General features: G+C 44.9%; 1 protein-coding gene across 2 annotated transcripts in view; it reads left to right on the top strand.

The window, feature by feature from the left end:
- Window positions 1–3,248: 3,248 nt before the first annotated feature.
- Window positions 3,249–19,946, top strand: part of VWA3B (von Willebrand factor A domain containing 3B) — a 216,163-nt gene continuing 199,465 nt past the window's right edge. For both annotated transcript variants that reach the window (XM_044263854.1, XM_044263855.1), the window contains exons 1-4: window positions 3,249–3,480; window positions 4,992–5,151; window positions 13,931–14,100; window positions 18,305–18,420. In XM_044263854.1, the coding sequence (XP_044119789.1) occupies window positions 3,305–3,480; window positions 4,992–5,151; window positions 13,931–14,100; window positions 18,305–18,420 (622 nt within the window). In that variant the 5' untranslated portion in view covers window positions 3,249–3,304. The remainder of the gene's footprint in view (window positions 3,481–4,991; window positions 5,152–13,930; window positions 14,101–18,304; window positions 18,421–19,946) is intronic.

A 19,946-nucleotide genomic window follows, 5' to 3' on the forward strand; every position in this document is an offset into this window, starting at 1 on the left:
GCTCAACCACCTGAGCCACCCAGGTGCCATGGGTCATTATTTTAAATCCTCTTTGCAAATCACTAGTTTTTTCTCTCTTTCTAAATTTATTTATTGAGTTTTTATTTTAATTCCAGTGCAGTGTTGTATTCGTTTTAGGTGTACAATATAGTGATTTGACAATTCCTTACATCACCTGGTGTTCATCATGACAAGTTCACTCCTTAATCCCCATCACCTATTTTACCCTTTCCCCTACCCACCTACCCTCTGATAATCACCAGTTTGTTCTCTTTGGTAAAGAGTCTTTCCTCGCCCCCCCCCATTTTTTTTTTTTTTTTTTGCTCATTTGTTTTTTAAATTCTTCATATGAGTGAAATCATATGGCATTCGGCCATAAAAAAGAATGAAGTCTTGCCATTTGCAATGATGGAACTAGAGAATATAATGTTAAGTGAAATAAGTCAGAGAAAGCCAATCACTATCTTTTTATTCTTGTACTCAGGCCATTTACATTTAATGTAATTATTAATTTGTTAAGGCTTAGACTTTGTATTGCCTTTTTGACCTTTGCCTTAATCATCATGGACAAAAGAACCAGGAGACCAAGAAACAAACCTTGTTTTTCCTCCCCATGCATTCATGCATTAAAGGATTAAGTGTGTCAAAAATAGCTTATATCATAACACCTAGAAACACTTCATTATTTAGGACAGAATACCAAGTATCATGGATTTTTGCTCTCACTGGAGATATAATTCAAATGGTATCAGAGAAGAAAATTTTGAAATAAAAATAAGAAATGTTGATGATGCATCATTTTGACTACTTTTCTTTCTTTTTTTCATTTTTTTTGAGTCGTTCTTAGGTTTTTTTTTTTTTCATACTTTTCTTCATAAAAATGCAGATTATGTGACTTCTCTGGGGAGACCTGTGGCTTCCCGATATGCTGATGGCCTGTTTCCACAGTTCTACAGACCCGAAGATGGCAGGGTATACAATGTAAGTCACAGTTCTCTTGATGGACAGGCCCTATGACATGCTTCTAGGTCTGGGAGTGGCCTATGTGAGGAGGCACACACTGCTTCCTATTGATGCAGTGGAGCAAGGCCTTAGCAGGGCTGGAGGCTTTCTTGTGACAGCGTGAGAGTGCTGAAAGTTACAGCTTAGGACCTGGGAAGGGAGGCACTTGACCTGTTAGATGAGTGCATGAAGCTGTTGACCAGAAAGTAAAGACCTTTGCATATCAGTACTTTGTTTTGCCTTGAAAATAAAGAAGAAAGAGTAGTATGACTGAGGTTAGCAGACAGGCAAGGGCAGCTGCTGACCTGACAAATGCACTGGGAATAGAGGGCCACTTTTGCAGGTAGTCGTGAACAGAGCAAAAGGCACCTATTCCTGGAGTCCTGCATTCCAGCAATGCAGCATGTGACTTATGTACCCCCGTAACGTGTCTGGCCTTGTGCACACCCTGGCCCACCACAGGGAGCTCACAGAGATGCTTGTCCCATCACGTCACTTTATGGATATTTCTTCATGTCAGTGCATGTCTGTGTACCTCCTGGACTGTTACTAATTCTTCCTTTTTTTTTTTTTTAAGATTTTATTTATTTTTTTTGACAGAGAGAGACACACACAGCAAGAGAGGGAACACAAGCAGGGGGAGTGGGAGAGGGAGAAGCAGGCTTCCCACTGAGCTGGGAGCCTGATGCCGGGCTCAATTCCAAGACCCTGGGATCATGACCTGAGCCGAAGGCAGACATTTAATGACTGAGCCACCGAGGTGCCTCTGTTATTTCTTAATGTTTAAAAAGTTCAGGGGTACCTGGTTGGGTCAGTTGGTAGAACATGTGATTCGTCATCTCAGGATTCTAAGTTCAAGCCCTACATTGGGTGTAGAAATGACTTAAAAATTCAAATCTTAAAAAAAAAAGTTTGAATTACTTTTTGAACTTAGCCCCGTTCTAAGCAATAATAGCCATAGAATCTTGAGTTTGGTGTGCTGTATATATTTTTTACCTGAACTACATGCAAATCAGTACAGAACTACTGAAAACACCCATCTTTGCCATCTGACCACCTCCACAGCTCCTGTGACATGGTCCCACACTTGTTTCTGTACTGTTGTAGAAAGTTTAATAAGTGTTGTGGATACCAGCAAGAGATCTAGGAATTTTGCCTTTAGCAGCCATGACAAGCAACAGGAGGTGGTGCCGGAGCTTGAGGAATAAGCTGAAGAGAGGCAGGGGATAGAGAAGGAAAGCAGTTTAAGGCGGAGGGAATGGCCTGAACCAAGGCATGAAAATGTGGAGTTATGTGGTGTGTTCAGAAAACACATTTTCCTGAACAGTTCAGGTATTTAGGGGGTTATTCTGAGGGTTGTTAAAGTAAGAAATAAGTACCAGGTTTTCCAAACTTCGATTCTTCACAGAAGAGGGCACATTTTTTTTCTTACTCCTTTTCTATATCTCCTGCCTCCCTACTCCCTGCACAGTTGTGCTAGATCTGTGTGACTGATGGTTTGTTTGTGTATATGAGAAACTGCCTGCAGGCCTCTGTCACCTTTCAGTGACAGCCTCTGGTGGTATTGGTAGCAGCTGTGAGTGCTGAAGTGATCCCGGTCCGGGGGAGCTTGGCCTGAGAGACAAGAGGATACAGGGCACAGGTTGGAAGCAGGAGGGAGAGTCACGGGGGTGTCATCCCTTAGAGGAAGCCAGGCAGATGTGCTGGCATGTCTAGAAGCATTTTCAGAAATATTTTTGGCATATTGTCCTTAGGAAAACTTTAGTGAGACTTTATTTTTTTCCCCCGTCTGCCTTTGCTGATCTTTCTTTTCTTCTGCCTAATTCCTTGGAAGTTCTTTTCTTCTACCTAATTCCTTAAAAGATTCCCTGGACATTTGCTGGTGAAGATAATTCTATAATTATAAAGATAAAATGTTATTTAGAAACACCTTTTTTTTTCTTTAAGATTACTCTATTTTGAATAGATTACATCATCATCATTTCTTCTGTGGGGAATCATCCAAAGTGTTTCTTAGTTGAAAGATTGGAACAATTCCTCATGGATTATGTGGGGTTCAGAGGATCATCTACAACATTGTTATTAATGCTCAGTTCTTGATGGCAGAGGCCATGAATCAGTGGGCCCTGTTGTTCCTGGCTGCATGATAGTTCAGATGACGTATGTTGGTGTGTTTTTGTTCTGTTTCTTTTTTCTTTTCTTTTTTTCTGCTTTGATTTTCATGAAGTTGACAGCTAAATCAGAACTGATCTATCAGTTTGTGGAACATTTAACACAAGCTGTGGAGAGTTACAAGCAGCGGATGGACTGGCTCACCAGCAGAAGCCGGCAGATTTTTGGCGTCATCTTGGAACAGTGCATTACCATAGTGCTGGATTTGGGCGGCATGCTGGAGGAGGAGCTTAATCTGTGCCAAGATGCTTTAACAATGGTCCTCCAGGAGCAGGTGGCTCACATAGCCAAGTTTAATATCATACGGTGAGTTCCCACTGGAAGGGGATATGTCAGTGAAACTTTGTAAGGAGTTTTCATATATTTGAAGCTAAGTAACATATCTTTGGGGAGGGAGGAGGTATTATCTTTTCCTAGAATGTATAATTCCAGCAGAGGATCCACAGTGAAAACTTGTATCTGCTTTGCTTACTTTTCAAATTGGAAGAGATTTAGAAACATAATTTTCTTCAGTGCATGGCAAGATCAAAATATGAGAATAGGAATTACACTGGATATATACTTAAGACTACAGAAATCTCTGTGGTCTTTTTAGATTTTAGCCTGAATAATGAATTCAGCCTTGTCACAGATATCTCTGTTTTTCTTGTGACTCCCCTGTAAGTTGACCCCCTTAATAGAATAGCAGGTGGCCAGCTTTATAGAATTTCCCATATTTCAGAGTCTTCACAGTCAGTTACTATGGATTCTTGGATTCAAGAGAATTTAGGCTCTAAGGCCAACTTCTCACGTGGAACAGTGGCTGTACCTTCCTGACAGGAAAAATCTGGATGAAGGGGACATCTGCCTACTTGAGTTTTTCTTTTGAAGAAAATATTTTCAGCTAAACAGATGACATCTTTGGGGATGTTGCCTAATTGTGTTCTAGCCCAGATTTCTATTTCTGTTGCAGATCTATTACTGAAGGAATCAAGTCTTAAGTCTGCAATGCTTTAGCTTTCTTGGAAATCTATGCTGTAGCATTTAGGCCACTCAGCCAGATTTTTACCCAGAGGGGCCACATAGAGGTGACACAAGTGTGAGGCAGCCTCTGTCTCAGGGCAGTTTATGAGGGACAGCTCGGGCTGGTTCATTAGTCCATGATCCATATAATTCTTAAAATTATGTATGCATATGTTGCTTATATAATTTGTTCAACTATAAACACAGAGATAAATAGATTCAAATGACTCTTCTTTCTTGGGGGGATTCCATCACTGCTTTCTAAGTCCCAACTACATGGTTTGATCAAACATTCCCAGGATTTAAAAACTAAAGTTTTGCTGAACTCAATACTATTTTTGATCTGGAAGGGGTAACTGATGGGAATTCGGAATGATGAAAACAGTATCTTAATAAAATTAGAAATAAAATTTTAGAGTAATAAAATTGCTGCTGATTTACAAATCTTAATGCTGTGAATCCTTATAAATTTACTCTTAATGGAAGATAGTTGTATATAAACCTGCCTGTTCATGAAAATCATTCCCTCAGTAATTTTATTGGTGGCCGTTAATGTGTACGCTTTTGAGATTGTTTAATTTTCCTGTACGCATTGTCTTTCCCAGTCAGTACAGCTCATGGAAGGTAAGGGTGCTTTGGAGACCACTCTTAAATAGCTTGCCAGATGTACTGGCAACTTTCAGAGGGCCAGGAACTGTGTTCTCTTTCATTCAGCTCTGGTGATGGTAAGTGGCTTGCTGCTCGCACCTCTGAGACTGAGGGCTGACAGCTAGGTTGCCCACTGCCCCTGTTACACCCCGTGTGATTCCTTTCAGGGTTTCCCAGCGGCCTGTGAAATGGCAGGAAAATGCTGTTCCTGTGACAGAACAGTCCATAGCTGCTGCCATCAGTTGGGTTGAGAAAGTGCCTTTTGAGCTGGCTGTGAGCCAGGCTAGCTGCCTCGACACTCTGCTGGAAGCTGGGAACGACCAAACGGTAAGTGTGCACCCTGTGATCCTGGTCACATTGGTGGCTTCCACTTTCTCTCTCCACACCCAGTACCCCCATACTGCCTTTCAGCTGACCTGGGGGCCTTTCAGCAGCATCCCACGGAGACCAAATCACTGACATCGAAGAGCCCCGAAAGTCTCAGTTCTCCTCACCTCTGAATTTGGAACCAATTGAGAAATAGGTGATAGGCCCCAGGTGGAGATCAAAATGGCAGCTTTGGTGATGGCAGAGCTGGAGCAACCAAAATGAGACCCCCTAACCCTGCCCCCTGAGCTTGGTGGGGCTCCCTCTGGGTGATTAGGGCACGGAGTTGACCTCCATTTAGGCAGTGCCCACAGAGCCACTGAGCTTAGCCACTGAACAGTGAGACAGGACAGGGATTTCAACACAGTTGTGTGTCTCTCATATTTTTGTTCTGCCCTTGTTCTCCTGACAGTTAGCTAAATCAATCCATCTCGTATGGGGGAGAGAGGTTGGGAGATTCTTTGTGGAATCCTGAGGTCGAGGAAATAGGGATTCCCCACATCTACGTTCTGAATGTCTCCCAGTTCCTTCTCTTCACAAATGGATCCGTTATGTGCTTTCCAAAGTGAAGTATATCCATATAGAGGTATCATCTGTTTTTGAATATTAATGCATTCACATGTGCCTTTTTGATGGGCCCTTTTAGACATAAAGCTTTACCTGGAAGAAGTGCTGAAATGGTGGTGGTTTATGTCCTTTTAGCCACAAGAGTGTGTGTTTTTGTGAGTGATTCTAAGGATATGACTTGAAGGGAGTGGCAGGCTTGTGGGGAAGGGCTCTGGGTAGGTGGGGTCCTTTGGGCAGCCTTGGCTTCCCAGGTAGAGGTAGATCTGCTTTCCTTTGGGATACAGATAGTTAACTACTACTTATGGATTGATATGAGTGAATACTTAATTACTTCTTCTGCTCTGGACTCCTGTGATTCTGTAGTTTTCGAGCTTTACTCTGCTCCACTAAGTCCTTTCTTGGGCAAGCAGGCCATGTGCTGGTACCTTGAAAGGGTAGCCCTTACAGGTCACTGGCCTGTTTACTGATACTGAGGAGGATGGTTTAAAATTGGAAATGCATTGTTTATCCTTTCGAAGCCAGAGGAACAAATGGTTCCCATTAAAGAACAAAATAGAAGCTACTTTGTTCTTTGGCCTTTCAAGTTTGTTTTAACATCTGTAAAATTTCAATTGTCTGGACACTATAATAAGCATTCAAGAAATGGAACATTACACAGGCTCTTGGGTGAGTGTGTGTGTGCACGTGTGCATGCCTGCATGTACACACACACACACACACACACACACACGGGTGTTCTGTTTCTTTGTTCACCTAACTATCTTGGTCATAGCTAACTCTGGAGACCTGTCATGACTTGAAGATTTCCCAATGACCTTTGATTTTTCTATTTACTTTCCTTTGGTTTGTGCTTCTCCTTTCTTGGATTCATCCCCAGCCCAGCAAGTTCTACAGAAGAGGAAGAACCCAGAAAGAGATTAATAGGCACTGATTATCAAATGCCACTTAAAAAGTCCTGAGAACAAGGTGATGCTGGCCTCATAAAATGAGTTTGGGAGTTTTCCTTCCATTTCTATTTTTTGGAACAGTTTCAGGAGAATAGGAATTAGTTCTTCTTTAAATGTTTGGTAGAATTCCCCCGGGAAGCCATCTGGCCCTGGGCTTTTGTTTGTTTGGAGATTTTTAATGACTGTTTCAATCTCCTTACTGGTTATGGGTCTGTTCAGGCTTTCTATTTCTTCCTGGTTCAATTTTGGTAGTTTATATGTTTCTAGGAATGCATCCATTTCTTCCAGATTGTCAAATTTGTTGGCGTAGAGTTGCTCATAGTATGTTCTTATAATAGTTTGTATTTCTTTGGTGTTAGTTGTGATCTCTCCTCTTTCATTCATGATTTTATTTATTTGGGTCCTTTCTCTTTTCTTTTTGATAAGTCTGGCCAAGGGTTTATCAATTTTATTAATTCTTTCAAAGAACCAGCTCCTAGTTTGGTTGATTTGTTCTATTGTTTTTTTGGTTTCTATTTCATTGATTTCTGCTCTGATCTTTATGATTTCTCTTCTCCTGCTGGGCTTAGGGTTTCTTTCTTGTTCTTTCTCCAGCTCCTTTAGGTGTAGGGTTAGGTTGTGTACCTGAGACCTTTCTTGTTTCTTGAGAAAAGCTTGTACCGCTATATATTTTCCTCTCAGGACTGCCTTTGTTGTGTCCCACAGATTTTGAACCGTTGTATTTTCATTATCATTTGTTTCCATGATTTTTTTCAATTCTTCTTTAATTTCCCGGTTGACCCATTCATTCTTTAGAAGGATGCTGTTTAGTCTCCATGTATTTGTGTTCTTTCCAAACTTCCTCTTGTGGTTGAGTTCTAGCTTCAGAGCATTGTGGTCTGAAAATATGCAGGGTATGATCCCAATCTTTTGATACCGGTTGAGTCCTGATTTAGGACCGAGGATGTGATCTATTCTGGAGAATGTTCCATGTGCACTAGAGAAGAATGTGTATTCTGTTGCTTTGGGATGAAATGTTCTGAATATATCTGTGATGTCCATCTCATCCAGTGTATCATTTAAGGCCTTTATTTCCCTGTTGATCTTTTGCTTGGATGATCTGTCCATTTCAGTGAGGGGAGTGTTAAAGTCCCCTACTATTATTGTATTATTGTTGATGTGTTTCTTTGATTTTGTTATTAATTGGTTTATATAGTTGGCTGCTCCCACGTTGGGGGCATAGATATTTAAAATTGTTAGATCTTCTTCTTGGACAGACCCTTTGAGTATGATATAGTGTCCTTCCTCATCTCTTATTATAGTCTTTGGCTTAAAATCTAATTGATCTGATATAAGGATTGCCACTCCTGCTTTTTTCTGATGTCCATTAGCATGGTAAATTCTTTTCCACCCCCTCACTTTAAATCTGGAGGTGTCTTCGGGCTTAAAATGAGTTTCTTGGAGGCAACATATAGATGGGTTTTGTTTTTTTATCCATTCTGATACCCTGTGTCTTTTGATTGGGGCATTTAGCCCATTAACATTCAGGGTAACTATTGAGAGATATGATTTTAGTGCCATTGTATTGCCTGTAAGGTGACTGTTACTGTATATTGTCTCTGTTCCTTTCTGATCTACCACTTGTAGGCTCTCTCTTTGCTTAGAGGACCCCTTTCAGTATTTCCTGTAGAGCTGGTTTGGTGTTTGCAAATTCTTTCAGTTTTTGTTTGTCCTGGAAGCTTTTAATCTCTCCTTCTATTTTCAATGATAGCCTAGCTGGATATAGTATTCTTGGCTGCATGTTTTTCTCGTTTAGTGCTCTGAAAATGTCATGCCAGCTCTTTCTGGCCTGCCAGGTCTCTGTGGATAAGTCAGCTGCCAATCTAATACTTTTACCATTGTATGTGGAGATGAACCATGAGAGACTATGGACTCTGAAAAACAATCTGAGGGGTTTGAAGTGGCGGGGGGATGGGAGGTTGGGGTACCAGGTGGTGGGTATTATAGAAGGCACGGCTTGCATGGAGCACTGGGTGTGGTGAAAAAATAATGAATACTGTTTCTGAAAATAAATAAATTGGAAAAAAAAAAAAAAGTCCTGAGAAGAGACTCTGAAGTATGGCAAATATAAAACATACTCAGACCACTGAATTCTTCCTCCTTGAGCTTTATCTGGATGTGGTCTATGGGAACCTTCTAGTAACTGCAACTGCCTCCTATATAAAAGTGCTATGCCCCATGTTTTGTGAAGTGCAGGGGGTGGGCAGAGGAATGGGTTCCCCTAATGGCCTGCCCCTCTGCTCTGTGCCTCATATCCACCCCACTGAGTTTCAGATTGATTCATGTAGCTGTTTTTTCTATAACCAGAAAAGATACAAGGCTTAAGAAACTTTTGAACAGTAAATCTAGATACCCAGACTTTTGCCACTGATGATAACCTGCTTTGGATTAGCATCTCCCAAGAGTGAATCCTGAGAAGAACGAAGAGAGTGGCTGTTGTTTTGTGTTCAAAGATTAACATGGAAGTTGGGCTTTTGTATCTGATTCACATGAAGAGTGAGGGCTGACTGATGGCATTTGGTGAGGGTAAAGGAGGATCCTCAGAGTCTCTTGGCCTCTTTCAGAACTGGGCTTTGTTCCCATAGTCGGGCCAGAAGACCAAACATGCAGGGATGACTGAGGGTGAGCCTTCGAATCTAGAGGAGCCAGGCAAGGTGGGGTTTACCTGAATCTCAGCTCTGATGGCAGCACGTGGAGAGCACTATTGATGGTTGAGGTATTCTGTTGGCTCCTGTGCAAAAGGGTCTGACTCATGGGAAGGGAAGCATGTGGGGTACTGAGGCAATTTCTGATGTTTTTAAAGGGGCTGGCCTTGTCCTCAGAGCCCATGGTATGCTGTCTAGCCCAGGCTTTCTGCTCTGCACTATTTTCTGTCCCAGTGTGCATTTTTGGGATGTTGGTAGCTTCCCTGGCCTTAATGAGGAGGGGTGTTTTTCCAGGAGGCCCTGGAAAGGCCTGCTGATCCAGGATGGGAGGGTTTGTTTGGAAAGAGAAGGCTGGTTATTCAAAGCCTGATTCCTAGCTGCCTAATAAGGCTAACTGAGGGGGCTTGCCTTCTGCTTAGAGCAGAAGGCTACCTGCCCAAAGGGTACCTGTGTAGTTCTTGCCTCTCTTCTGTCCGGCTGATAGGGATACATTTGTTTACTTTAAAAAAGTATCTTCTTCACTGGGGGAGTAAATGGGTGAATTAGAGCCAGACCACTATGATTCCATAAGGAACCTTCACCACTGGACAGTAAACTGAAGGGCTGACCATACCAGTTACAAGCATGGCTGTGGTTCAGCCAGGCATCAGGTCTTTTCACCTTTGTGTCCCTAGAAATGGCGGTGCCTGGCAAGGGCTCGGTAAATGTTTGTTGAAGATTGAAGGAGTGGGAAAGAAGTACTGTTGATATTGTTGAAATTGGGGCTAGATGTAGGTTTGAGAAATTCCCATTCCCCTTGCTATGGTACAGATTTGGGTTTTTTTAATTGAAAGGCGGTAGTCTGCATGGAACCAGGCAGGTGAATTTGCTAAGCCTTGTATGACTTCCGTGGGGATAGTGGTTGGAGACAGGAACCCCGAAACCTGGCAGGCCAGAAAGTTGTTGGTGGTCGAGAGTGTTAGGAGGAATTGGAGAACTGAGCTGGATTAACATCAGAAGGGCAGTTACCACCATAAGGTAGGGGGATCAGAAATCAAAATGGGCTGAATAAGGAAAGGGCTACCACAGGTACAGGAAAGATCTGGAAATCAGATCCAAGGTCTGGAGTTGGTCAAAACTGTTCAGTCAAAGCTGTATGAAGAACAAGACAGAATTTTGCTAGGCCTCTCACTGCCGTTCTGGGTGACTTACTTTCATTTGACTTTGATTCTTGCAGAGTGGAGGTTTTGACAGCCCAAGACTTCTGACAGGCCACAATAGAGGACAGTCAGGGCAGAAGCAGCCGTTCCCAGTCTGGTTCTTCTTTTCCCCCAAACCTGTGTCTGAGAAGATGTCATGGCCCCTTTGGCTGGGCTGAGTGCAGGCTGCAGGGGGCAGCTGCAGAGCAAATGGCCCAGACAGAATAAGGCATTTCAAGTGGAAACAAACGCTCTACCACCCTTTTACGTAAAGTGTCAAGAGTTTTTGACTCCCAGTACAGTAGCTGAATGAACCCCAAGTATTTTCTAGATCTTGTGTTAACAAATTCAGTACAAATTAGCATTTGTACTAATTTGGGGAAAATGCTGATCAGTGAGAAAGCTGCTCCTGGTCCGGCTGCTGCTGCTGATCGAGCTTCAAGACTGGCTCTTGCCCCGAGTTGCTCAGAGGTACTGGGTCAGGGGAGAGGATTCCTTTGAGGACAGTTCCCCTGAACCCATATCACTTCATCCAGATTTTAGTCAGTGACGTTGATACCAGGGACTAGGAGCCTTGGATGGTGTGAGAGCCAAGAAAGTGAAAAGAGTGCCTGTCTCTGGCCACCTTCCTATCCCATGATCTTGCTTGTACAGTTTTGGGATTCACATCCATTTTTTTCCTTTCCTTTCTTTTTTTTTTTTTCTTTTTTAAGATTTTATTTATTTTAGAGAGAGAGAGAGTGCATGAGAGAACACAAGCCAAGGGGAAAGCAGAGGGAGAAGTAGACTCCCCATAGGGGCTCTCCCATCAGGGAGCCCCCTGTGGGACTTGATCACAGGACTCTGGGATCATGACCTGAGCCAAAGGCAGAAGCTTAACGGATTGAGTCATGAGTCACCCTGGCACCACTCACATCGGTTTCTAAGAGGTGAGCAGCCTTGCCATGATGAGCCGACAGAATGAAGTGGTTGAAAGCAAAGGCAGAAGCTCACGGGGTCAGGCAGCTGGATTTCCTAGCTGAAAGACCAGGTCAGTTCACCAGTCTAGTCCTCTGTTTCTTCATCTGTAAACTGGGTATGATAACAAGAAATCCTTTTCCACAGGACTCCTGTGAGTGTTGAAAAAAATAATTCACGTTGGTTTATCATCCCAAAGAGCAGATGACCCCAAAGCCATGTCATTTTAAAAGGCATTTTGCCACTTGGTGGAGGATGAGGCTAGGTGGCATATTTACCTTCCTCTCCTGTTTTGTTAGTGTCATTCTGTGAGTGGAAAGAAGAGGCAGGGAGACAGTGTGCCAGAGGGCACTGGGGATGGGATAGGTGGTCTCACTGTAGAGCATGTCCCAGGAAGTCTATAGCACAGATAATTGAAAACATAGGCAATAAAGCAGCTGAGAAATGAACTTAACGAATAGTGAATAACCCTGGAGCCTGAGCAAAGGAAAGGAAATCCTGACTCTGCTGGCTACAGCAATTTTTAGCTTGATGCAGTCTCAAGGGAAAAACATCTCTGTACAAGGATCTCAGACTCTTGGGTCATTGCCAGTGCAAAGAAGCTGAGTTGGCATGACGTGCAGCAGAGGTGCATAGTGTCAGAAGTCGCAGATGGACCACCTGGAGATGTTTGTCCTCACTCACCTCCCTGTTGAGCTAACACATCTTACAAAATACTCCCTGTGCCTATTCTTCTTTCTTGGGCCACATGTGACTTTAGATCCTTATGTGAGATTGAACCCATCCCCATGCTAAGTTTGGGCCCAACCCAGCTGGAACACTAATAACAGTGCAGCAAAGGGGAGCCCATTGAACCCCTCTCACACAAAGTAATGTGGGTGAGGGGGGAGAAGGGAAAGAGAATGCATTTGCTGAGAGAATATTAGTTCCCTAACAAGGGATACAGAGATCAACATTTCTTGCTTCTTTCAATATTTTTTCTGCTTCTTGGCAACTGGCTGCAAGAGATATACAACATTGCTCTGTCTTTACTTCCCATTAGGTCCTTTTTAAAATCAGGGATCAGGTTTGAAAGGCCTGAGAGAAAGAGTCATGGGGGTGGGGTGGGCACAGTCAGCCCCAGCTGCTACGGACAGGGGGGCCCAGCCAGCCGGGGAGCTGACCATAAGTCCTCTTCTCTCTGCGTCAGGTCGGTTTAAGTCCCAGGTTTGAGGTCGAACTGAGGTACCTGTGTACCTTCATTAGCAGGGGTTTGTGATTAGAGCAGAGAAAGGCTCATGAGTCCATGACATCTATTTATCCCTTCAAACCCAGTGCATTTTGTGGGGTTTCTTCCCCAGTTTTCTGTTGAAACAGTCATGGTGTTTTAAGGGGTGGATGTAGATGGCATGTATTCTGGCTCTCTCTGGGTTTTTAACTTTCTGAGAACTATGCATGCATAAGTGCAAGTCGTCTTGTTTAAACTCAGTCACGAGGTGCACTACATTACCTCCTTTTTTATAAGTGAGGAGACTGAACTTGTCCTTTTCCCCAAGTTCGCAGAACTCATTAGTAGCAAGGAAGTCAAGCACTGTAGAAGGCAGAATCCTCCGGAAGAGGAGGGCAGCGTGGTTGAGGTTGGGGTGGGACTCTGGTCATGGGGCCCCCTTGGGTGGATTTTAACGTGTCTCTAACTGAAGCAGGGAGCATTATGGGATTGTCTCCTACCTGGGTGAGGTGTGCATCTCCCATACCCCTCATTGAAGGTTAGGGTGTGTTTGTGGTGGGGCTCCTGACATGGGTTTGTTCATTCTCCTGTCCCCGTCATGGCCTGGTGTGGTGGCAAGACTCAAGGCCCAGTGTGCGGACTTGGTCCCTGACCTGCTGCATGAAGTCAGGACAGCCTTATCTTCCCCACGTGTGCTTCCCCGTGACATGAGAGCAGAGCATGAGCCAAGTGGAAATAAGCCCTCCTTCCCCCTGTTCTGCCTCAGACTGAGGAGAGATGAATTTGTATTGTAGAATTCTGGCACCACAGTGGGAAATGATTTGTAAGCTTCCTGCCCACAGTAACTGTGCCCACACTTGCTTTGTGTTGAAAACAGCCACTCCTGACCTGTCTCATGTATCCATGGACTTAATGGAAGCTCTTTCCCACACTAGCCTATCCTGTCCTTCCCATGTAAGACCCAAGACTGTGACCACTGCCAACAGACCTTGACACCAGGCCTTGAATATCTCACTTCTTGACTTTGGTCCCCGAATATCATCACCAAACATGGACCTGTGCTGCTACTACTGTCCGCGCACCCACCCCCCCCCGCCAACCAGGAGCTAAGGCAGTTTTGTAGAAAGTGTACTGCCAGTGAATCTGGTACAAGTCTAGGGCACTTCAGGGAGATAAACTGTTGCTTCTCTTATCTTGCAGATTGAATCCATTTACTACTTTGTGGTGGGAGATGTTCCTGAGCAAACCAAGGGGCTCCTTCTTCAGGGGGCTTTGGAGATCCCATGTCCTGTCTGCCCAGTGTCCTTCAATGCCAGAGGAGAAGGCACTATTGCTTTCTTAAAGGATCTGAGTGCCAAGACCCACAGCAGGTAAGCAGAAAATGAGCTCTTGAGTGACAGTGGGCGAACTGCCTGCTTGCGCACGATCAGCAGTGATACTCCTAACCATTCTGTTCCTGTGCTCTCCTCCGTCCCGTGGTCTTTAGTCTCCAGGCCTTTTCTTCTCTACCCGGTGTTAATCTTGCCTTGTTATTTTCTTTAATTCTGGTAGTTTGACTTCAGGGATCCTTGCTGACCCTGGAGAGATTGCTCCCTCCAAGGGTAGCTAATTTCTAGATAGTTTAGATGGCTCACCCAGAAGTGCACCGTTCCTGCGCAAGCTAACTGATCCAGAGCACTTTGGTGCAGCAGTCACTCATGCTCAGGACCTCTATTTCCCTGCACTGTTCATGCCAGGGCCGGGTACTGGACATCTTGGCACAGCTCCTACAATCCAGAACCCATTGAAATTATTCAGCTACCCATCCTAAACCTCACCCATTCCATTCTGCAGGAACTACAATAAAGACTCTTGCCCGTGTTTTCCCCTTATTCCCTCATGCCTCCTGACCAGCCCTGGTGCTGCCCTGTGTGGCATGGTGTAGTGTGCTGTGGTGTGTTCCCCTGCCTCTTGAGAGCTATATTAGTAGTCAGTTTGGGTCACCATAACAGGTAACACAGACTGGATGGCTTAAACAACAGAAATATATTTTTCACACTTCTGGAGGCTGGGAAGTCCAAGATCAAGGTGGTGGCCGATTCAGTTTCTGGCGAGAGCTCTTCCAGGCTGCCTTCTAACTTCGTCCTCACTTGGAAGGGAGGGAAAGAAGGATGATGAAGGGAGAGAGAGAGAGCGAGAGAGAGCAAGAGTGTGCACAAACACACCTGTAAGTTCTTTGGTATATCTTCTTAAAAACATACTAATCTTGGGGTGCCTGGGTGGCTGGCTCAGTTGGTTAAGCATCTGAGTCCTGATTTCTGCTCAGATCATGATCTCAGGGTCCTGAGACTCCTCAACTGTGATCTCAGGGTCCTCAACTCCATGGGGAGTTGAGCTGCGCTCAATGGGGACTCTGTTTGACTGTTTCAGAGTCTCTCCTGCCCTCTCTTGACCATCCCTGCTTGTGTGAATGCTCTTTCTCTAAAATAAATCTTAAAGAAAAAGAAAAAGATACTTTATTGGATCAGGGCCCTAGCCTTATAACCCCATTTAACCTTAATTGCCTCCTAGAGGCTCTATCTCCAAGTACGGTCAAATATGATTACATTGGGGGTTAAGTCTTCAACATATGTACTTGGGGATTGGGGACCACAATACTAGTCTATAGCAGGAACTGTGAGTAGCAACCTCTATTTTCAGTGGCAGTTATACTGATCTGATGGCCTCGTTGTAGCTGAATAACAACTGAATATACATTTTAAAACATACCACCACCTTGTCTGTGTGAATAGGTTTAGGTCCCTTGCGGAGAGAGATCAGGTACTTAAGCATTTATAAGGAGAATGATCGAGTCTTTGTCTCAGTCAGCCTGTCTGAAGTGGGTACAACTCCTGCCCTTGAGCACGTGTTCCCAAATTTGCTCATCACCTTTGCCTGGGGAGCTTGTTAATAATTCAGAGTGGAGGGGCGCCTGGGTGGCTTGCTGGGTTGAGCCTCTGCCTTCGGCTCGGGTCATGATCCCGGGGTCCTGGGATCGAGCCCTGCATCGGGCTCTCTGCTCAGCGGGGAGCCTGCTTCCTCCTCTCTCTCTGCCTCTCTGCCTACTTGTGATCTCTGCCTGTCAAATAAATAAATAAAAAATCTCAAAAAAAAACATTCAGAGTGGAGGGCTTCACCTTACAGGTGATTCTATGTAATAGAGGGGATCCTGTAACTAGGCATTTAATCATTCACTTTGCAGAAAAACTGCGCAGGGAGTTTGATTAAAATGCAGATACCTGGGGCGTCTGGGTGGCTCGGTGGGTTAAGCCTTCAGCTCAGGTCATGATCTCAGGGTCCTGGGATCAAGTCCCACATCGGGCTCTCTGCTCGGCGTGGGGCCAGCTTCCTCCTCTCTCTCTCTGCTTGCCTCTCTGCCTACTTGTGATCTCTCTCTGTCAAACAAATAAATAAAATCTTTAAAAAAAATTCAGATACCTTGGCCATAGCCCTAGAGATCCTAATTTTTGAGTTCTAGGAGAAGGCCAAGAATATTCATTCTTAACAGGACCCCTGTTGATTCTGAAGACCACTGCTCTGGTTACCATTAAAACACTGAAATCTTTGAACATTAGATGTTTGGCTTTGATTCTGGGTTCCTAAATCCCCTCAAATACAGGAGGGCTCTGGGCACCTGGGTGGCTCAGTTGGTTAAGCAACTGCCTTCGGCTCAGGTCATGATCCCGGAGTCCCGGGATTGAGTCCCGCATCGGGCTCCCAGCTCCATGGGGAGTCTGCTTGTCCCTCTGACCTTCTCCCCTCTCATGCTCTCTCTCTCTCTCAAATAAATAAAAATCTTTAAAAAAAAAAAAAGCAAAAAAACCCCACAAAAACCAGGAGGGCTCACTGTCCTACTTTTGCTACTAGAGAGAGTAAAAGGCTACTGGCAGGCCTATCTGTCTTGTTGGTCCTCTGCTTAATTCACATGGGCATTTTCTCTGGGCAGGTGATAGGTTAGGGTGTAATTTAACATGGGAAGACCTGCAGTTCAGCTCCTGACTTTTAGGCCATGTACTATTGAGTATGAGTTTTGCAGAAGAGGATGATATATAGACATGCTTTTGAATGTTCTTGCCCTCCCAAGTGAGCCCAGTCCCCAGCCAGTGGTGTTCCTGCCTACTCCGTGCCTGCCAGATCCCCAAGTCTCTGGGTTGGCCACCACACACCCTTGGCTGTTGAACCTCAGCTGAAGAGCAGTCATTAGGGAACTCCAAAGGGCATGCCCTGAGCGTCTCAGCTTGCAAGGAGGCTGGATTCCTGCTTCCCCTGTGCCCGAGTCCATGTCTGAATAGAGCCACTGACCTGCAAAGCATGTTTTGGTGTCTGCATAAGTCAGTTACCCTGTTTTCTAATCTGGAGAACAGATCAGAGAGTAGAAAGTCCTGGGCATCAAAGGTCTTAGTACCCAGGGTGTGGGACCTGGCAGCACAAACCTCAGCCTGCTTTGTAAGGAAGTCAAAGGACAGGGGAAGTTGGCCATGTCCGCTCCAGTGGAAGCACTGTGGGAGGCAGGGATGGCCAGGTTAATGGTCCATTGGCCTCATGAAGGGCTGTTGGGACAAGGCTGGCTTGTTGAGTGCCATTGTCATTGTTTTAGTTGCACCTGAAACCCTCTAGAAACAGATAGGACTGAGGATTTCCATGATCCAGGTAAAGCCCCCACACCTCTCCCACCATCTGTCCATCCAGCTGTCCATCCCAAGCCCCTGCTTCAGGATTCTCTTCCTGCTGAGGAAGAGGCAGAGGTGGAACTCTTGAGGGACTGGAGGAAGGAACATTACCCAGAGAGCTCCTGTTAATCAGAAAGAAATTTCCTGCTATCACTGACTTTTTGGATCCCAGGTAATTGGTGTCAAGGGTGTGCTTAGCCCATCATTTTGTAGACCAGACCAGTGCTTCTTGAATCCCCTTGGGATCTTGTTAAAGTGCTTATTCTGACTCAGCACCTCCAGGTAGGGCCTCAAAATGGGCATCCCTAACCAGCTCTCAGGTGCTGCTGCAACTCCTCAGACCACATTTTGAGGAGTCAGGTGCTAAAAATTCCACACAAGAATTCTTTTCACTAGTGCTTTTGCCTAGCTTCTGGGGAAGTGCTTATTTGCCGAATTAAAGTTGAAGTCCATTGGCATTTGGCAGACAAGCCAGTGGTGCCTGTTGTCGCCAGCTTTCAACACTGAACCCGCAGGGCCACAGGCACTGTTGGGGCCTCAGACTGTTGGCTTGTCAACACGGTGTTGACATGATTGAACCCTGGGAACAGAAGGATAAATATAAAGCAGAGGGTATTGTTTTTCTAGGGTCAATACATACCATTTGGTTGGGTTAATTCCCTCTAAGAGAAGAGTCATCTGTTAAAATCCCAACAACATTCACAGTTCTCTCTTTTCTTTTGCCTCCCTGTCTTTTGTTTTGGGAGAACTGCAGGTACAGGGAAAAGCCATGAAATATCTAAGATGCTTGGCGCCACAGCAGAGCAAGGTCACAGGTCTGGGAGAATGAGTGGACATGCACAAATAGCACTACTAGCCTAAAGTTGCGAATCTCTTCCTGTTTCAGATTCCATGCATTTGCAGAGAGAACCGAGTGTGTGGACTTTCCTGAATTTGCCGTAAAGGATGGTGACAGTGTAATTACTTGGAATTTAAGGAAACTGAAAGGAAAGCGCCCTCCAGGTATCTGGGATTCAAAAAAAACACAACTACCCAGTGTGGTTTTCTGTATCTTTAGAAATGAAAGCACTAGATAGGGACTGATGGTATCTTTTCATTATTTGTCTGGTCCAGGGGCAGTTCCTGATATTACTAGTGAATTTGTCAGCCTTGCAACCAGGCAGAAGTTTATTACCACCCAGGGAAGTGGCCTAAGTTATGTGTGTGGAAACTTGAGAAGCTTCTGAGGATGTGGTCCCGATGTGTCAATGCTGGACTTAGTCACTGGGCAGGCAAGGCCGCTCTGATGCCGGGTTAGCTGATGCTATAGCAAGCATGCCAGCACAGCTTGTGGGTTTTCTGCTGCCCTGTCCATCAGTGACAGTGGGGCTTCTAGGCTCATGTGCGGGATTGACCTGCCTCTTGCGAGGGCCAGGGCCCCACGGGAACCTCTGTGGATGTAGCGTGAACCTCCCCTTTTATGCAGAGACTGTGATCAGAGAATTTAACAGCATAGAGAATGAGGTCACCAAACCAGTGAGAAGTAGGTTCAGAAAAACCAGTGCTAGAAGGTTACTCAGAAAACCAAGAGGTGGGAGTTTCTTTGGGGCTGATGAAACGGCAGAGTGCCAAAGACACTGAGCAGACCCTGATGAGAAAAGCAGAGAAGGAAGCTCGTGTCCAGAGTGTGAGATGTTGTTGGGGACACCCAGCTGGAAGTCTGAGAGAGCCCATCTCCACCTCCACCCTCCTACTCATTTTAAGTTTTTGACTGAAATCTCTAGCTTCAGTGTAAGGCCAGAACTACTCTTTGGGAGAAGCGAGGAAGCTGCAGGAAAGATCTGCTTGACAGGTCCCTCTGTTCACATGATGGTGCTACAGAGCTCCCAGGAGAAGGGCATGGGGCTCTAGGAGGAGGCGGTTACATTACAGGGCTAGGGGGCCAGGTGGAGACCAAGGCAGGGGGTTGAATCACAAAGCCTGTCCCTGACACAACGTTGGGATTCTGACTCTTAGTGCCCCGCAGCAAGCTGGGGAGAGGTTCTGCAAGAGCTCATGGGTGGCACTGCCTTAGGTAACTTACGCCTTTGTTCTGATGGCGAAGAGGCTATCTCCAGAGAATTTGAAAAACTGTCCATTGTTAAGCAAGGTTAATGCTATTCTAACAACAACAACAATATTAATTTAGGATGTATGCCATGCCTAGGGAAAGTAATTAACAAGATTAAGTCTAGTGGGCAATGTTTCAGTAAGAGTAAAGAGTGTGAGGTGTCACGGGTTCCCCAAGGCATGCCAATTTCTGTAAAGGGGTTCAGTTTTGGCTTATGTGTTCCTTGGCAACTTAGTTATAAAGGGAAGCCTATCTGGCTTGCTTAGCTTACATTTTCAGCACTACCATCTTCCCAACCCTGTGACTCATACAGATTTAAATTACAGATAAAACATTTTCTTAGTCCGAAGTGCTCAAAGTGTGGCCTGCTGTTCTAGTGGCATTTCAGTGATCCCACGTTCTGAAGTTGAGGAGAGAACCCAAATCCTAAACACACAAT

Source organism: Neovison vison, chromosome 8 (assembly GCF_020171115.1).
Source record: "Neovison vison isolate M4711 chromosome 8, ASM_NN_V1, whole genome shotgun sequence".
Classification (NCBI taxonomy): Eukaryota; Metazoa; Chordata; class Mammalia; order Carnivora; family Mustelidae; genus Neogale; species Neogale vison.